Consider the following 20221-nt stretch of genomic DNA (forward strand, 5'->3'; position numbering starts at 1 on the left):
GACTTTGTTCCATTTACAGAGCACAGGCAGAGCTGATTCAGCAGAATTCTTAAGGGCCTAGGATCTTCAGAATAGTATGTCAGCACGGTTTCAACTTAAAGTCACCAGCTGCCTTAGCCCCGAGCAAGAGAGTCAACCGGTCCTTTTGCAGTTTGAAGCCAGGCATTGACTTCTCTCTCCTTTCTAACTGAAAGTTCTAGAAGGCATCTTCTTCCAGTAGAAGGCTCTTTCATCTTCATTGAAAATCCATGGCTTAGTGGAGCCAAGTTCATGATGAACTTATTAGCTGGATCTTCCAGACCTTGCTGCAGCCTCTGCATCAGCACCTGCGGCCTCACCTCGGGCTTTGATGTTAGGGAGACGGCTTCGTTCCTTAAACCTCAGGAGGCAACCCCTGCTAGCTTCCAGCTTTCTCCTGAAGCTTCCTCACCTCTCCCAGCCGTCACAGAACTGAAGGGTTAGGGCCTTGCTCTGGATGAGGCTTTGGCTTAAGGGACTGTTGTGGCTGGTTTGATCTTATATCCAGACCACTGAAACTTTCTCCATGGCAATAAGGCTGTTTTGCTTTCTTACCTTTTTTGTGTTGACTTGCCTAGCACTTTTCATTTCTTTCAGGAACTTTTGCATTCACAGCTTGGCTGTTAGGTGTGAGAAGCCTAGCTCTGGCCTGTCTCAGCTTCTGACAGGCCTTTCTCACCCATCTCTAGCTTTGATTCAAAGTGAGAGATGTCTAACTCTTCCTCTCACTTGAGTACACAGAGGCTCCTGCAGGGTATTAATTGGCCTAATTTCAGTATGTGTCTCGGGGACAGGGAGGTAGGAAGAGAGGGAGAGAGATGGAGGCATGGATGGGTCCATGGACCAGTCGGAACACAGACCAGTTAGGGTCACCATCTCACATGGGTGTGGCTCGTAGTGCCCTAAACACAACGGTAACATCAAAAATCACTGATCACAGATCACTGCAACAAAAAAGAAGTTTGAAATACTACGAGTATTACCACAAGATGACAGAGATGCAAAGTGAGCAAATGCTATTGGAAAAGTGGTGCCAAGAGACTTGTGTGATGCAGGATTGCCACATACCTTTGTAACAACACATTATCTGTGAAGCACAATTAAATGAAGTATGTCCATACTATATATATGCCTATACTGTGTATTTGAAAGCTGCTGCAAGAGTAGATCATACACATTCTCGAAACAAGAAAGAATAGTTCTGTATGTACAGTGATGGTTCTTTTACTGTAGTGATCATTTTGCAATATATATAAATGTAATACATTAATGCTCCCTATTATCAAAAAAATTGTTACTGTTAGGAAATTTATATTAGATGCCTTAAGAAGTTACATGACCTTCAAAAAGCAAGCAGTGCAACAAAATAAACCTCTTCTAGAAAGGAATTTTAATTAGAGAGTTAATTAAGAAAACAAAATGCAAAAATGGTAGGCTTTCCACAGAGAAATATATTTATTTTTTCTTTAGAATTTGGCTCAGAACAGTAACATAAAAATATTTACATTAAAATAAATTAATGTGATTAAGCATATGTAATAATTATGTTGGAATATATTAGCCTTTTCGTGAATTTAATAAAAACTAAGATTTGGTTTTAGATTTAGTACCATCCTTCCAAATATTTGGTATAAAACTTGGTAGCAATGCACCTATCTAGTGGACAAGCAGTCAGAGATGTCGCCAAGGGACAACCAATGCCCTTCACAGTCTGCTACATCCCCTGGGGCGCTGATGGCCAAGCGACCAGCTTCCTTCCTGGGAATCACTGTGGAATTTTTCAACAATAACCAGGATGTGGAGATTATTTCAGGGCTGGTGGAATTCTAGGAATCAGCCAACCTATCTTTTCACATTAACCACCAGGAAGGAAGTGGCAATATAGATTCTTTCACTTTATTTTGTATGCTAACACCAAAACAATGCAAACCTTCAGGTTTTCCTAAAATTAAAATCTGAAAAACATGCATATGCTTTTTTAGATCATCTAAAAGTACCCATAAAAACCTGTCACTGGACCAAATACTGTATTGGCAAAATGTCCACAGCATAGAGGAATATTTGATTAAGTTTATCATTGAAGGACAGCATCAAAGACAAATTGAGTCAGTCTTACTGAAGCTGTTGGTAGTATGAAGTAAATCAAGATATATTCACATTTTGCAAGTTTCTTATCTGAGGGGTTGTGTGGCATAGCAGAAAAGCACAGAGGGACCTGGGATCAAACCCTGTTTCTAAGACTCACTAGCCACAAGGCTTTAGGTAATCACTGCAGCACATCAGGACTTAGTTTGGGGCTGTATAAAATGGAAATGAGGACATCTACCTCCCAGGTTGTGCGAATTAGGAATTATGTATATGAAGCACCTAGTTCAGAGCCCGGCATCCAGTAGGCACTTAACAAATGGAGGGTCTTAGTATTTCTTCTAGGTTAAAATTGATAGTAAGAACCTTGGCCTTTCTATCCTGACACCAGTGAAAGCACAGGATCTTATTTAGCCAGAATCCAGCTTCACAGATACGAGCTCCACAAGTACTCGTTTAATGGATACTCCAAGGTCGGACTCAACATTAGCAGGAAAGGTTATTGAAGGGAGAGGTATCTGTCGGTTGCAAAGATCCTTTGGGGATGGTTAATCTCCTTGCAGAGGCTGTAAGTCCTAGTGGCTTCTCAGCTGTCCTTAAGAAGATAAGGACAAGGTCAAGAAGGTGACTCATTCAGATCCCTAAAGTTGCTCAAGATTCTGCAAGGGTAATAAATAACAGCATTAAGCAAACAACATTTGGGGATGACAGAGGTGTCCAATGTCTTGACTGCAGTGATGGTTTCACAGGGGTATACATATGTCAAAGCTTATCAAATTGTGCACTTTTAAAAATACCTCAGGAAAGCAGTTTTTTAAAAAAAGTTTACTCAAGCCTTTCACAGTGAGATTTCCTTCTGTTTCCTGACCGGATCCCTTTTTGCAATCGGAGTTTAGGGCCAAAGGAGGAAGGAAGAACGATCTACACTCCAGTCTTAAGGCCCCGCCTCAGGCAGGGCCTGTAGGTCTACATGGCCCGTCTAGTAGCAGAGCCCTGAGGCGTCCTTGTCTACTGTCACAGCAACTTTGGCACAGAAGATTGTGACTGGTGCTTAGAGGGTTTGAGCTGAAATGACCCCAGAAGGAGCAGCATCTACAAAAATGAGGGTTGGGAAAGGTGGCTCCGGAAGAGGAGACTAAAAGCAAAAATTTAACTGCCGAAGTCACCTGCCAAATACCAAATTTAAATACCAAATCTGCTTTTTAAGAAATGCTCGTCTAAAAGACAACCTGATTCCACGAAGAAGCTCAGAGTCTCGGTTCTGGGTGCACCCCTGGGAGGCCTAGCAGATCCTGCGAGTCGTGTAGTCCAGAACCATGCTGGCGGCACCGAGCAGCGCAGGGTCCACCAAATCCGACACCACCACATCCACGTCTTGAACCGAGGACAAGGCTTGCTGGCGGATGACGTCTTTGACGATGTGGATGTAGTGACTGGCTAGGACTCCAGATAGGATCACAAGGGAAGGATTTATGGTGTGGAGGATGTTCACAACCCCAAGACCTAAAGCCGTTCCAGCTACAAGAAAACAAAACCAGAAAGTGAATCTTGAAAGTCAAATCAACCTGGGTGGCTCAGGTCAGAACTGGACTCCAGCCAGCACTGGGCTCCTTGCTCAGTGGGGAGTCTGTTTGTCCTTCTGCCTGTACAGCTAGCGGGCTGTACTCCCCCTGCTAGTATACTCTTTCTAATAAGTAAAATCTTTAAGAAACAAAACAAACAAACAAACAAAAAAACCCCACCACAACAAAAAACCCGCCAGAGCATGGTAGAAAAGGGTCAGCAGCCCAGAATACTTAGTACATTCTTACTATATAACAGAAAAGTGGTGGTTTTAAAAAGATGTGTGATGTATTCTTTTTTTTTTTTTTACTTTTTAAGGATTTTATTTATTTGACAGAGAGACGAGAGAGAAAATACAAACAGGGGAAGTGGGAGAGGGAGAAGCAGGCCTCCCGCCAAGCAGGGAGCCCAATGTGCGGCTTAATCCCAGGGCCCCAGGACCGTGACCTAAGCCAAAGGCAGATGCTTAATGACTGAGCCACCCAGGTGCCCCAAGATTTATTCTTAATATTAGAAAATGAAGTTATGCTTTAAAATTTTAAAAGCTGGCTATTAAAAAATAAAAGCTAGGTATACTATATACTATACCATATGATCTCTACTATGTTAAAAAAAAAAAAAAGCAAAGACTGGAAGGAAATGTTAATAGTTTGTCTCTGAATGGTTAAAACTTGAAGTGATATTTTTTCTTACTCTCCTATAAGATGAACAAGTAGTTTAGGACAAGTAGTTTATTCATAGTCGTAAAACGAAAACAAAAAACCTGCTTAATAATGGCAGTGCTGCCAAATACCTCAAATGCCATTCCCTTTTTCTCTCTCAGAAAGCAGGAAAACACCTCCGAACACACATTCCAGAGCGCTGGTCCCAAGAGAAGCTGGGTGTGTTCGGGAGCCCTGGGCAGGCTGAGGGCCCGCCCATGGCAGGGCTGCCCCGACCAGAGCCCCACCCTCACCTGTTCTCAGGATGCTCTGGGCCTTGACGTTGCCAAGTTTTGCAGCTTGGATGAGATGGGCCGCGCTCACGGCCTCGTCTTTCGGCACTGACATCCCTTCCACCAAGAGCAGGTCCTCTGAGCAGAGGAGAGAAGCAGCAGTCATTAGTGAGCTGTGGCAGCCCTGCAGGGGGCCGGGCTGAGAAGTCCGCCTGCACCCGCAGGCAGCGAGCCGTCCCACCAGAGCCTCCTAGCCAGCCCTCGAGCTTCCCACTTCTCACTTCCCCATGCAACACAGATTCGTCTATTTCTCTCCTTCCTTGATCCATCCCAGGTGCACGACCTGTCACCTGCAGCCCCTGCCATTCTACAGCAGCGCCTAAAGCACTGACACGGACAGGAGTTCAGTTGCCAGCTCGGCCACGACCCGCAGCACAGCCCCATCCAAGTCACATCACCTCTGGAGCCTTCTCTAGAAAATGGGGGTAACACCACGTACCCTAGCAGGATTATTTGAGGAACTATAGGAGATCATGGACAAAAGAAGACCTCAGTCAAAAAAAGAGCCAGAGTCAGTGCTCACTCAACAGTAAGTAGGTGCACTACCTGCAGTCCTTGTCTTTCCTGCCCGCACTCTGACCGTCATCGACCCAGGTCCATCTCCCTCCTCATCTGCTATCATGCAACCACGCAGGCTGCTATCCCGCCCGCCCCCGCCCTGGGGTCTCCTCACAGCTGCCCTGCCAGCTCTCCTGCATTCCCTCTCAGGGCTCTTCTCAGCTTCCACCACCTCAAACCTTCTACCCCGTCCCCACCATCACGAGATCTCCGGACTGCTGACCTCTCCAACAGAGGACCCCACGAGGACCCCTTCCTGCCCCTGCCTAAAAAGACATCTGTGATCTGCACACCTTCACGCTCCCTCTCCGTCTCTCAGGCCTGCTGCCCAGGCCCTGCAGCTCATCCCCCCGCTCCTCAGGAGCCCTGCGGGGGGGGGGGGGCTCAAGCGCCCCTTCTCTCCAGCTTCACTTCCATCCCCGCCGCCTGCAGGCGCTCACAGTCTCCCTGCCCTCAAAGCACTTCTTCCCTCTCCCTCAGTGCAGTCAGGCTTCTGTTCCTGATACTGAATCCGCTCTTTCTTAAGATATGAATTTGCCACCAGGGGAACAAAAACTGGTTTCTGAGACAAAAAAGAAAAAAAAAAGCTTATTCTTTTTATACAAATAGTACATAAACACAAACAGATAAACAGTGGATATGTGGTACTGAAGCAGCATGTGTGGGGGCCAGGATTAGGGGAAAAATGTCTGAGAAGGCCCCTAAGGGAGGCTAATGATAAAAATGAAGTTGAAAACAAAAGTTTTTCAGGGTTTCAAATGATGTCCTCATGGCCAAAGCCATTAAGAACTCTTCTGATTTTCTCTTACTCATAAGCAGCGCTTGACATTCCAACTACTCCCCCCCCCCCCACCCCGCCTTGAAACTCTCCCTTCGGCTTCTGTGATTTTACCTTTTCCTGATTTTCCTTTTTGCCTGTTAAATGCTGTTTTACAGGATTCCACCCCGGACTCTTGCCTCCCTCCAAATCTCATGCAGAGATTTAACTGACACCTCAGTGCTGATGATTCCCAAGTCCCCACCTCTAGCCCAGTCCTCTCTCCTGAGCGCCAGAGCCCCATAGCCAGCTGCTGCCTGCACATCTCCAGTAACGTCCCACAGGCACCCAACCATCCCCTTCTGCCACAGCTGGTTCCTCCTCCTATATTCCCAGCCCATCCAACCAGAAAACCAGAAGTCACTCTAGAATGGCATCATCTAAAGCTACTCCACTCAACTAGTATTTTTCTCCCTGAAAACAAAGAGTTCAGTTTCATGAAGAGTCTAATTTAATTCAGATCTGACCATGGTTTTTCCCCCCAGAAGTCTTCTCCATTGGCTGCTGGTCTTCAATGTCTTTTCCATTGGCTGCTGGTCTTGGCCTCACCTCTTCAATGCTTAACCCTATGTTGCCCTTTATGCACCCACAGCACCATTTCCCAGGCTTGAGAGCATCCTGGGCTCATCCCAACTTGCCCTGCTAATTCTATTTAGCCTCTCTCAACCCCAGAGAGCACCCTAACACTCCCTTCCCTGTATGAGGAGGGCAAAGAGGGAACACTGGTGTCCTTATGTGCATCTACATTTCCAGGCCAGCATTCTCAGCACAACTGACGCTGTATTATGATGACAGTAAATGACTCCCTCTTGCATTAGACCAGAAACAACTAATTCAAATAGACTTCTTGGAGCTCACAACTGTAATGTGTTAATCCACTTAGTGCTTGGGCTAGGGGCTGAGGAGACAACAGTCAAATCTTCCCTGCTGTCCAGAGTGCAAGTGTCCACCCCCCACATGGAGAGGAAAGTGTTAAGATGGGTAAGGACTAAGGGGATTTCAGAGCTTGGGCATGAGGAAGCCCCACCTTTCCTCCAGAAAGCGGAAGGGTAGAAGTTCTGGCTTCAGTATCCAGCTCTTTCTGGAAACATCTACTTTGAAATACTTGTCTACTGTTAGCTATTTAATTCCTCAGGTGAAAGAAACCAACCATCATGTAGCTTCTTTGCTTCCCTCTGCAAGGCCATTCCAGAGGCGTAGGCTTCAATACATCCACGACCTCCACAGGAACAATCAGGCCCATCCAGAGACACAACAAGGTGACCAAGTTCTGCAGCACAGAAGGAGCTTCCATGGATCAGCTCGTGCTGATGGATGATCCCCCCGCCGATCCCTGCAGCGAGAGAACAGTCACTGAGGTGGCTCTCAGCTCACACAGGAAGCTGGGATACAGCAATGCTTCGTCCGTTTAGCAGTGTGGCATGTGGGGTTCTTTCCTAAGTAGCTGACATTTAACTAAGTACCAGCATTTCATCTGGAAGCATTCTGGAGGGAAATGCTTTAAGCAGATCCCCAACCCTAACCCTAATGCTGCAACCATTTGGCTCACTGTGGTTTCAACGACAGCTGTGGGGAACAGACCCATGTAGGCTCAGACTCACTGTGTGACAAGTATGCCACCTCAAGCTCTCACGGCCTGTCTCCTCACCAAGGCCATCTCTAACAATAAAGAGCCTCATCACCCATGAGAGCACAGGATGTCCTCAACCAAGCAAGACAAGAGCCAGCAGAGTCTAGTGGACAATTCTGCATGGTCTTCTGCAGACTTCTTGGGAGGTTCTGGTAGATTTCAGCCCCCACTGCCCTCAAGACAACCTGGATAATGGCTTTCCACCTACTCTGTTCTCTTCCCATTCCTTCATTCCTGCTTCTCAGCATCACCTCCTACATAAAATACCCTAAGTCCTCATCTTGGGCTCTGGTGTAGGGGAAACCCAACAGAAGACCATCTTTCCAAATATATCATGTACCACCCTGTTTCTCAAACAAAGTGTACAAAATATGATTTTGCCTCTTCTTAATGGCACCACGTCTAAAAATCTGTGACTCAGTGATTATGAGTATCAGTGACTCTCTTGTTTGTGGAGTTTAGGAGTCATTAAGGAGGAAAGCCTGAGAAGGCCCTGCTTTCTTATCCTGCCATCAGTTACTTCCCATGGCACGAACTCTTCAACTCCTCCCCTCTAATCTGCAGACTGTCCGCTCTGACAGAACATCTAGGAAATGATATGTGACCTTGCTAAAATTGTGTCTGAGACTAGGAGAAGGGCTTGAGCTTCCAGGGGAGGTAGAGGAGGAGAGTTGACCAGCACACACATTTTGAAGTTAGACCTATCTGGGATCACATGGTGGCTCAACCACTTACTGGCTGAGTCTCTTTCCTCATTTGGAAAACAAAGCAGGACTAAGCAAAAATGGGGGAGTAGGCAGCTCCAGAAGTCCATCCCTCCACTAAAGCAATGAATAAATCAGCAAAAACTGTCAGAACCAATTTTTTTGGAACTCTGGATACTAAGAAGTTTGTAACAAAAAGAGGAATGCTTAATCAAGGAAAAAAAAAAAAACCAGCTGAATTTTAATAAGAAGGCTTTCTGGCATTTTCTGGTCCCAACACCCACTCCCCTGTTTGGTAGCCCTGAACCAGCCTATATTCTCAGCAAAGATGGCAGTACTGGAGTAAGCAAGACAAACTCTATTTTCAAAAAACTGTTCTAGTTTATATTCACCTACTTGGCAGCTCCTAGAGGACCAGCTCAAAGAGCTTGTTATGTTATCTACCACAGAACTGGAGGGGGCTACCCGGGGCAGGGTTGGGAGGAGGTGGGGGAGTGTTGTCAAAGACATTTAAAGGAAAAATCTGTTTATTAGTCTCCGCTTCCCAGGATAACAGCTGCTAGTTGACACAAATATTATACTAACCAAAAAGACTGGGAGAAGCTGGGAAGGAGAAGCTTCGGGGAATAAGAGCTCTGAATAGCTCTGACAAGTCTCTGGGAGTCTGAGGTCCACATGTGTACCCAGGGCAGGGCACACGCTTAGGAAAGCCTAGGAAGGCCCTATGCACTCACACGGGGCTCCCCTTCTGGCTCTACTCAAACAGGAGGTGGAGACTGAAGCAGACTTACAAGCTCCCTGGAGGACACCAAGGGCATGCCCCAACACATACTCGAACTCCCAAAGCGACCTTCGCTTACTCCACTCACCTGTGCCTGTGATAAGTGTCACAAAGTTTTCCAGGCCCTTTCCTTGGCCAAATTTCCTTTCTGCCAGGGCAGCACAATTGCCATCGTTGTCCACCCACACAGGGAGATGCAAGGTGTCAGAGAGCGGGCTCCTGAGGTCCACAGAGTTCCACTCTTGAATCAGTTTGGTTGAATGCAGCACAACTCCTTCCCGAGGATTTACACGGCCGCCCGTAGAAATACCTGAGCTCCACCACACACGCCAGGAAAACAATTCTCATAAGCAATCTTAGAAAAAAGTGTGCCCACTTTCTGGGTTTCAAACACAAATTAATTCACCCAAAATCTCCTAAGACAAATATTACCAAAGACTGCAAGGAAATGTCAGGTAATTCTGAGCTACATCTGCAGCTCCCCACCTCTGTATCCATAATGATGACTGCTGCTCCAGAAAGTCCCCATGCTTGGGACCCACAGACAGGACCTGGAGCCACATACATAGGGCAGTGACCTGACGGGTCAGTCATGCATCAGAACTCAGTAAACTCTGTATCAAAAAGAACATTTCTTGAATATGCAATTCACAAGCTCACCTACTCCCAAAATTCTGCAGTTCAGTTTTACAGCTTCTGCCGCAGCTTCTACACACATCTGTAGGATTAAATTAATCCTCTCTTCGTATGTTTTAGGATTGAACTGAGTATACTTCTTAACAATTTCACCCTAAAAGAGAAAACAAACAACCCCTATCTCACTTATCTTACCTAAGGAGTGTCCTGTGAATTTTCTGACCTCTTTCGTGCTGAATCAGGCTTCGCTACAGGACAGAAAGGCCTGCAGACCCCGCCGAGTGCTTGGAGGGGAGCCGCTCCCATGTAGGCCAGCCCTGGGGTCCACCACAGCCGTCTTGGGGAAGCCATCCCTGGGAGTGGCGGCTCCAAAGCAAACCCTGGCCTCTCACCATGCCAAGTGAATGCTGGCTCATCTCAATCTTCGTGAGAAGGTCATAGTTTACTCTTTCAGGGTGACCAAATTTACTTGCTTAAAAACTAAGGCAGTTAAATAAATATGCTAAGGAGGTTAAGCTTTAATCACCCATAAAGGAAAGCCGTAAAAGCAGGGTTCTATGATGTTTATATTACCACGCTTTGTGGACAGCCCTCTCAGGCTCCCTCCCTCCCTAGGAGCTTTGTACTATCACTTTGCTGTTGCTCAATAAACTTTGCTTTGCTGCCCGCCCCCACAAAATAAATAAATTACTGTGGTTTGTGATATGTTTTAATACTATGTCAAGGAGAGTCTCTCCTAAATTATTATTTTTTTAAGATTTTATTTATTTATTGACAGACAGAGATCACAAGTAGTCAGAGAAGCAAGCAGAGAGAGAGAGGAGGAAGCAGGCTCCCTGCCAAGCAGAGAGCTGAATGCAGGGCTCCATCCCAGGACTCTGGGATCATGAACCTAGCCGAAGGCAGAGGCTTTAACCCTCTGAGCCATCCAGGCGCCCCCTCTCCTAAATTATTCTTTTTAAAAAAAATTTTTCTTTGGGGCGCCTGGGTGGTTCAGTGGGTTAAAGCCTCTGCCTTCGGCTCAGGTCACAGTCTCAGGGTCTTGGGATCAAGACTCACATGGGCTCTCTGCTCAGCAGGGAGCCTGCTTTCTCCCCGCCCCCACCCCCTATCTGCCTCTCTGCCTATTTGTGATCTCTGTCAAATAAATAACTAAAATCTTTAAAAAAAAAAAAAAAAAGACTTTTTAAAAAAATGTTAAACTTATAATTCAATTTGCAAAGTGTTGACATTTTAACAATACTCAGCACTCCCATCCAGGATATTTTTCAAGCCTTTACATTATATGCTAAAATTTTATAATTTTCTTTATATAAATTACATAGTTTTGGGGTTTACATGATTCTTACAATTTTTCTGGTTGTTGTTCTGAATAGGCTCTTTTTCCATTCTTTCATTACTAATGGATTTTGCCCAATTACAAAGGTTAGGGCTGTCTCTAATGACTGTCATTACAAATAAACCTAGGGGCACCTGCATGGCTCAGCTGGTTAAGGGTCCAACTCTGGATCTCGGCTCGTCTTATTCTTATGGTCGTGAGTTTGAGCCCCACGCTGGGCACCACGCTGGCTGTGGAGCCTAGTTAAACTAAATAAACAAACAGGAAAGCAAACCTAACTTGTGCTTCTCGATGTTCACTGTGCAGCAGAATCACCCGGACTTTGAATAAATACTGATGCTGCCCAGAGATGCAAATTAGTCTTGGGGTGGGAGCCAGGTATCTATATATTTTTTAAAGCTTCTAGGTAATGCTAATGTGCAGTCAGCTAACAAACACTCACTCACAGGAAAACTCAAAAATCTTTGCCTAAAAGTTCATGTTAAGTAGGAAGTCACTGATATTTATATATTTATCCTAACATCTAACCATTTTGCTCAGGTGTCTTTTTAATTCTGCAAGCTTATTTATTCTTATTGTCTATAATATTTTTCGTTTTACTCTGTGCACAATCTCCACTTGTGCTGTCTGTCCCTTGCTTTTATTCCCTTCCTAACTTCCAGAATTATGTGCAATAATATTGCAGAAAACATCTTTCTTTTCTCCTTGATTTTAATAGGAATGTTTCTAGAATTTGACCACTCCAGAGAGTTCTGGCCAGTGATATAGAAAGATCATCTTTAAGAAAACCTTCTATTAATGCTTTTTAAAGAGTATTTACAAAGGAGACATTGGTCTCTTTTGAGAAAATTATGTTTTGTTTTGCTTTACTTGACCTAAACAACTTTATTTTTTTAAATCCTTGCCATTTCTCAAAGATTCCTAAAATTTTACGTACCTATAATATTTCAAAGGTTTTTCTGGTACGTTTATTCTGAAGTCATCAGAGGCCATTTTAACATGAACAATTTATGTTTTTAGGAAGGTGCTCTCAGTTTCTGTCAACACTGTGTTGATCTTTTGGTTATAGGATTGAAGGTATGCTGTACTCAACTAAAATCATGTGCTATCTAGAGAAGATGCAATTCCCTTCACCATTTGCTGACACCCTTCCCTAGATAGTGACAGTAATCAACACGCTCCATACTTTACCAAGTACCCAATTCCAGGTCTCCTGGATGGCAAGAGCCCTCTCTGGTGCGTAAGGGGTCTCCCACTGTCAATTCAAGTCTACTAACTTGGATTCCCAGAAAATTTTACTTCTTTGAAATGTTAATGCTTAGTAAAATAGTGAGGCAAACATTGTAATGGATCCAAATGTCAATACTGTGGGCAAATGATTACAAGCTCTAATGTTTCTAGTCCTACCTTCCAAACATACTTAAAAAAAATCATTTACATAAGATATGAAGTTAAGACTTAGGAATTTTACCTTCATGCTGACTATTGCAACTCGGAGGTTTGTCCCACCGAGATCAACAGCCAAGGCACTTAGAGTTTCAAGAATATGGTCAATATCTTGAGAGATATTCTCCTTCACAGGAGGAAAGCAGAATTTCTTTTGTAGTGGCTCTTGAAGATCAATAGATTTAAGAAACTTCAAAATCCTCGGAACAGCATTTCCATCCCCATAGATCTTTGAACTGCAAGATCAAAAAAATCAATTAAACACTTCTCTCATACATTTTAAATGACATGGAGGACATGGTGCTAACAGAAACCGAGACTTCAGGTAATAAAGTTGTGCTTCTTCATTTTAAAATAACATCTGATATCACCAGCAACACAGTAAGTATGTGCACATTACTCACAGAAGGTCTAATTCTACTGTTGACTGAAATACAGCTATTTTCAGCCTCAGATACCAATAATGAATGCCTCTATCATTAAGGAGAAATTATGTTAGTTAATAAGCTAATTTCAGAATGTAACCTAGTTTGGGACAACAAATTTATTTATTGCTTTCTTCATCTTTGCATTCATGGGAAAAATGGTTATTTTCAGAATTCAAACATTCAAATATAGGAAAATCTCATTACTTTGAGAGAGGAGAGCAGTCTAAATTACAAGGTTGAACTAGACTATTTTTAAAGAAAATCAATCATTTTCTCCTATTTACAAAAAGTCAAAATAGGCTCAAGAGGTATTTTCCTGGCAGAAGTGCTGTATTAATTAACTGAGACAAATAAAAGAAGTTACCCTCCATTTGAACCCTTGGTAGAATAACAGGGGTTCTATCAGCAAGCCCTGCCTCATTCGCAGCTAGGGGACCCCGGCGGATGTAGAATGAAAGCTCTGTTAAAATGACTGAAAAATGATCACAGCTTAAAAATGGTACCCAAGGCAGCTCCCCTTTGAAATCACTTTAGAAGGAGTATATACTCACCAAGGGTATTGTTTACCAAACTGAAGGTGCAATGCTTGCAGTATTTTGTCTTGGGTATCAGCATCCCGGACATGAAGGACATTCTCCCCTAGGTGAACCCAGTGACGCATTACAATGATTTGAAAGTGGAAACGTCCAAAGAATAAAGAAATTAGCAATTTGTTATGCTGTGCTCATAATTAACCCTGAAACCCAGAGGACTTCAAATGAGTCCATTAGAGCAACATCAACTTTTCTCCTTTATATGTTTTAAAGCACTCTCAGAAAGATTTCCATGTATCAAATACTTAAGAACACTAGGGTCCTTTATTCCCAAAGAGAATAAATGAAGTTCTTATTGATTTATTGAAATAAATGATATGCATGAATCCAGCACCTGCGTACCCCTCCCCGCCCTAGTGTGCCCACTCTCTCCATCCACCTGCCTTCCATCTACTCAGCTGGCTGGTTAACCACTTTGTTTCTACGTATTTTCTGACCAATGTGATGGAGTCAATACAGTGAAAATGGCCATATTTTTCAATAGTTCTGGCTAAGAAGAGAAGAGTGGGAGCCAGAAAGAGGAGTGGGGTTGTTCTTTCTAAGATGTGAGAGGCCGAGGAATGTTTCAGTGAGAAGGAGGCTGAAGATCCATGGCAGAGAAAGGATGCCCCTGAGTTCCTAGAAAAGGCAGGAAGGGTGGGGATCTAGAACATGGGTGGAAGGCTGAGCAGTGGGCAGGACAGAGAGATGCCACACCCTCCAAAGTAAGTAGGTGAGAACAAAAGGATGGACAGGCATTGTGCTTATCCAAGTGTGGTGACACAACATACAAGACTGCCTTTGACAACAGAAGATCCACTGCAAATCCAGTGTTCAACTGTTCGCACAGTCCTTCAGCTCTCCGCAGAGTCAACTCCGTCTCTTCAAAACAATTTCTTTTCTGGGCGTTACTGCTCTCACCCTCCTGGATGTCCTCTGACCCCACTGGCATTTTCTTTTCAGTCTTCCTTGCCGGCCCCTTCCTCCTCACTGGAACTCTGAATGCTGAAGGGCTCCAGCCGCTGGTCCTGGGCTCCATTCTCTTCCCTATTTACATGTCGCCCCTGGGCAATCTCATGTAGTCCCTTCGTTTGAAATGACATCTCTGGCAGAGGACACCATTATCCTCCACATCCTTTCTCTGTACTTGTAACAGAATTTTTAGCTGCACATCTAATAACTGAGCTAAAGACTATATTCTTCGGCTTTCCTACAGCTAGATGTGACCCTGTGACTATATTCTGATAGGATATGTGAAGAAATATTTGCAACTTCCAAGTTGTGCTTTTATAAGGAAGGACACCTTTCCTCTCTTCCTTCCCAATGGCTAAAATGTGGACCTGACAGCAAGAGTTGGAGCATCTATCAAGAAGACAGACAGAGGCTAATTCTCTGATGACCATGGAGCTATAGCAATGAGAAAGAGAATCTAACTTATTTAGACACTATTATTTTGGGTCTCTCTGTTATAGCAGATGAACGGATATCTTAACTACACACCATCCACATATCAATCACTCTCAAATTTCTATCTCCCAACTCTGACTCTCCATACAACTATCAGAGCTGCTTGCTTGCCATGTCCACTTTGAAATCTGATAGGCATCTCAAATTTAACATGGCTACTGGAGAACTCTTAATTCCACCCTCCCAAATGTGTTCCTCCTGCAGTGTCCCCTATGTTAGGAAAGAGTACCCCACTGCTCAATCCAAAAATCTAGAAGTTTTTTCCTTTCACTGCTCACATCCAAGCAGCAGCAAGTACTCTAACAAACCCCAGACCTAAATTTTGTCCCTCTCTGTTATTACCAGGTACTCTAAGCCACTATCAGCTCTCATATGAACTGAAACTCTTAAGTGATCTCCCTGCTTCCAGTCCTGTCCCACCATACTCCACTCTGCACGGAGCAGCAGAGTGGTCTTTCCAAAATGCAAGTCACATCGTGTCCTCCTCCCATAAATGGCTTCCCATGATACTTAGAAATACATCCCAGATTATCTAACCTGGCTTACGGAGGTCTGCTTCCTTCTCTAACATCATCTCATATCACTCTTCCTCTTGCCTACTACCCTACAGCTACACTGGCCCTTCGATTTCTCAGCCACATCAGGCTTGTTCCCATCTTAGGGTCTTCGCACTGGCTGTTCCCTCTTTTCCTCCCTGATCCTCACATAGCAGATTCGTTGTCACTTGGGTCTCAGCTTTAGTGTCATCTCAACGAGGCCTTGTCATCTAATGTATCCCATCATACTACCTGTGTTACAGGCTACACAGCACCCAGAAGGTCTGATACTTGATTTTTGGTCTATCATCAATCTCCCCTCCCTCTAGAATAAAGTTACATGAGAGCTCAGCCCGGGTTAGTATAATGTACTGCCAAATCCCAGTGCCTAAACACAGTAGGTGCTTATTAAATATTTTCTTAATGAATGAAGTTGAAAGAATTTCCATTCACTGGGTTGTATTTTCTCTGTGAAGTGGGGAACAAAGTAGTACACTGGGAACGAAAGAGGAAGAAGACCTAAAGGTAATAGAAAATTAGGCTAGTGGGGCGCCTGGGTGGCTCAGTGGTTTAAGCCTCTGCCTTCGGCTCGGGTCATGATCTCAGGGTCCTGGGATCGAGCCCCACATCGGGATCTCTGCTCAGCGGGGAGCCTGCTTCCCCCTCTCTCTCTGCCTGCCTCTCTGTCTACTTGTGATCTCTGTCTATCAAATAAATAAATAAAAATCTTTAAAAAAAAAAAAAAAAGAAAATTAGGCTAGCAACTACATACACAGAAAGAGCAGAGCTGGAATGAACCTCTCTGATTCTAGTCTAGTTCTTTACCCCCAGAGTACATATACTTCCATTAGCTACAGAAATATATTTGGATGGATATTATTAGAACTTGGACTAATATTAATAAGATCTAACTCGACCAGCAAATTCATTAATAATTATCCTTCTTACACTTCTGTTAAGGGGGCATCTTATTTAGAATTTCCATGCTCTAAAGTATTCATTAAAGGAACTCTACTGCACCCACAAATGAAGGACTGGCATTCATATACTTACAACACAATCATTCCATCTCAAACACAGCCATCAAAGACCATAATCAGCTAAGAAAATCTTAGCTCTGACATTATAAAGACAATAAAAATGTTAAGTGGAGGCCTAAAAAAATTGATAATCACATCGTGTTATTTATAGATTTTAGGCGACCACTGGCCATTTACCTCATTCACTCACTTGTTCATAAAAGTGCATTCCAGCAAACCTTGTAATAATTCAAATACATGATCAAAAAAAAGTCACAGATGGGGGTGCCTGGGTGGCTCAGTGGGTTAAGGCCTCTGCCTACGGCTCGGGTCATGATCTCAGGGTCCTCCTCTCTCTCTCTCTGCCTGCCTCTCTGCCTACTTGTGATCTCTGTCTGTCAAATAAATAAATAAAATCTTTAAAACAAAACAAAACAAATGTCACAGATGTATAAGGGGGAGCTCATATTTAATGCCTCTCTCCTCACACTTCCCTAGCTACTGCCTACACCAACGGAGGCCAAGTTGCTAATCCGACTGGTCAGACAGCAGGACAGCGACCACACTGTGTTCACCAGTGGGCAGGAGCCACTGATTCCATATATATTTCTAGTCTGCTGAGACACAAACTGAGGTAAATACCTGTTTCTCTTCCAATCTGACGTGTTCCCAGATTGATCACAGGTGTTCCAAAAGCTCCAACCTCTCGTACTCCACAGCTGCTGTTCCCAATCATACACCCAGCATGGGCGACCAGCTGTATAAACTGGTCAAATGGGACATGTTTCACTGCACGGAAATTGGGATGATGCTCAATGCCCTTCTTCCGCATCACTCGAACCATCTCTTTGCTCCCTGCGAAAATGGAAAGAACCACCTGTTAAACAGTTTATGAGATAAACCATTTCCCCTGGCAAGTAAAGCCCCACTTCAAAAAACTACCCTATAAAAATTCATGTGGTAATTAGGGAGATAGTAACTTTAATTACCGATCTTTTTAGGAATGATGAATAGCTAAAATGTCTGGTCAGCTCACTGCATCAGCTCATCTAGGAACTTTAAACAGCAGCATTTGGGACTTTTCAAACAGATTCAGCAATGTAAATTGCCTTTTATTAATGCCCCCAGTAAAAGCTCTACCTTAAACAGCAGTTAAGAGGTTCAAAGACACTCCAACAGTCTCTATGTCTTAGGCTGGGAGTTCCTAAATTGAAAAATCTTGGGTTCCACACACCGAGCTGATCAGAGAGCCTCTGCCTCAGCTAGGCTCATAGTTACTTTAACAGCTCAACTGGACAGCACTCCCACTCTTATGAACTGAGTGCCAAGAAAATACATGTAGATTCTGATACTGTAGCTGATATTTTATTTCAAATGCATGATTTTAAAAACAAATGTATGAAAGGGAGGCAAAATTTAATGCTTGGATTGCCTCTTTCTCACCCTTTCCTAGCTACCATCTAGAAGGGAGACAAGGTTGCTATCAAGATTGGTTAGACAGCAGGACAGGGACCACACACCACACCGTGTTACCAAACTGTTCACCAGTAGGCAGGGAGCTACTGACTCAAGAAAAGCTGGACATGCATGTGTTTTCTCTCTTTTTAACATTTTCTGTGGCGAGGTAGGTAACAGATTCAGGGTGTAAGTCCTTACAGCAGGCTTGGCCACATCTCTATGCCCAGTCCTGCTGGAGCACACCGGTCACTGACTATAATTACTGTAGTATTTGGTATGCCAGAAGATGGCACTATTCCAAGATTCAAATTTGGGCTCAGTGAAAGCTTTCTCTGGCCTTAAGCCTAAACCGGACACTACTTTTACCCTACTTTGTTGGGGAATTGGGCCATACATCACAAAATGATAAAGAGATGCCATGATTATTTCCCTATTGTTCCTTGTGTGTATTTTATCAAAAACCCTGTGAGGAGGACAGGTGAGTGCCAGACATGATTTAGGTACTCCTTGGACCCTTTACTTTCCTAGAGGAAAAAATCTCTAATTCTAAAGTATATACAATCAGGAATGTTTATAATAAATAGAGTATTGCTGACAATGAATACTGAGTGAGAGACATATAATTAATTACCAAATGTTTACAGAAATTGAAAGGATTAGAAGAATCAATATTAAGGTTTTTTGCAATACTAGTACACCACCTGGATGAAACCTGGGTTGGGGAGTCTTAATTTCTTTCTTTCCAGCTAAGATACTACGTTGTTTCCCCCAAACAGAAAAGATTATTCAAGAGACACTAGGAGAGGGATACCTTCAGAGTAAGATGGTAACATCTTGGTATTGCAGAGAAGGGTCCTGCCTCCTTTATCAAAAAAATGCCTAAATCTCAGCAGTAAGTGGCATCAGCTAAACCAGTAATTCAAAATTCTGCAGTGTCAGGCCCTGCTCTGCATTTCTCATTTATATCTCATCTTCCCGTTAACCTGCTTAAGGTCTCACCAGCACCAAAGGCTACAGTACCGTCCACCAGCAGGAGGTCGAGATCAGGCTTGAGGATGAACTTGTTGGGCACTCCAGATTTCAAATGCCTATGCCCAAGACCAAGGTATAGCTAATATAAATAAGTAAGAAAACAAGAAATAACAACAGTGGCTAGTTTATGTCACTCACTAGGATCATTACTTTCCCAGAGATCCCCTTTCACCTTCTAAGGCTAACGTCTTTTATCTACTGCATTTTCTCACTGGTGGAAACTGGAGGGAAGAAACTAAATTTGGAACTACAGTGGAGGCCGGAGAAATTTTTTATAGTATTTCTTTCGTATTCAGTTTCTACTAAACTTGGCAAAAACATCACAACCTTCCATCTGCTACAAACTCAGTGATCCCCTAATAAATGGAATGCATTTCAGACTACAATGGCTTCAATGGTAAGATCAGCAAGACAGAAGAGGCAGTTAAAAGAAGACATAATAGAAACATAACATCAGAAAAGTTGGTGGCATAACTTCAGTTTCAATTACCTGCATCAATGTTTGGAAACAGAACTAGGGTCCGCTTGTTAAATGAGATAAGCGCATCCAGTGTTAATTCAAACATTTTTATGGAATGCTTAATGTCAGTGGTCACAGGGTGCTGTAGTGCAACAATGTAATCTTTAGATTTTACATCATCACCTGTTTAAAGAAGATCAAACCACACTGCATCATTAGTTAAGAATCTTAAAGAGGAAGAAGCGAATTCTAAAAAGTAAGATCCCAAAGTCTGTGCTTAAAAATTCCAAGATAAAAACAGTTTGCCACATCCCAGGCAGAGTATCTGAATATAGGATCAAATGTTAAGAACACAGAGGAACAAGTCCTAGAATCCAGCAAAAGGCGCTTGCTACCACAAACAACATATGTAACTTTAAACAGCAGTCACTAGAATCTGTTGCTTTAAAATTCAAAATATTTCAAAGCATTAGAAAAATGTAAATCTTCCCCATTTCTAACCAGTGTTTCTAATGAACTGTCAGCAATGAATGAACTGCTGATGCTCAAGATGACTTTAATCCATAGCCAGCAGAAATAAGAGAACAAGAAATAACAGTAATGGCTATTTCCCTGCAGAGTGTAGGATCAGTACCTTCCTAGAGATACCCTTCCACCTTCTAAAGTTTGTCTCTGGGC

At 43.4% G+C, this 20221-nt stretch overlaps 1 protein-coding gene across 3 annotated transcripts in view; it reads right to left on the minus strand.

The window, feature by feature from the left end:
- Positions 1-1449: 1449 nt before the first annotated feature.
- GNE (glucosamine (UDP-N-acetyl)-2-epimerase/N-acetylmannosamine kinase) overlaps positions 1450-20221 on the minus strand; it is a 44182-nt gene continuing 25410 nt past the window's right edge. For all 3 annotated transcript variants that reach the window (XM_004747589.3, XM_004747591.3, XM_004747590.3), the window contains exons 4-12: positions 19574-19726; positions 17236-17448; positions 13551-13638; positions 12597-12807; positions 9811-9940; positions 9239-9460; positions 7186-7368; positions 4622-4738; positions 1450-3621 (exon numbers count right to left, since the gene is read on the minus strand). In XM_004747589.3, coding sequence (XP_004747646.1) covers positions 3386-3621; positions 4622-4738; positions 7186-7368; positions 9239-9460; positions 9811-9940; positions 12597-12807; positions 13551-13638; positions 17236-17448; positions 19574-19726 — 1553 coding nt within the window. In that variant the 3' untranslated portion in view covers positions 1450-3385. The remainder of the gene's footprint in view (positions 3622-4621; positions 4739-7185; positions 7369-9238; positions 9461-9810; positions 9941-12596; positions 12808-13550; positions 13639-17235; positions 17449-19573; positions 19727-20221) is intronic.

The sequence above is a fragment of the Mustela putorius genome, unplaced genomic scaffold (genome assembly GCF_011764305.1).
Source record: "Mustela putorius furo isolate JIRA1106 unplaced genomic scaffold, ASM1176430v1.1 tig00000580_pilon_pilon_pilon, whole genome shotgun sequence".
NCBI lineage: Eukaryota > Metazoa > Chordata > Mammalia > Carnivora > Mustelidae > Mustela > Mustela putorius.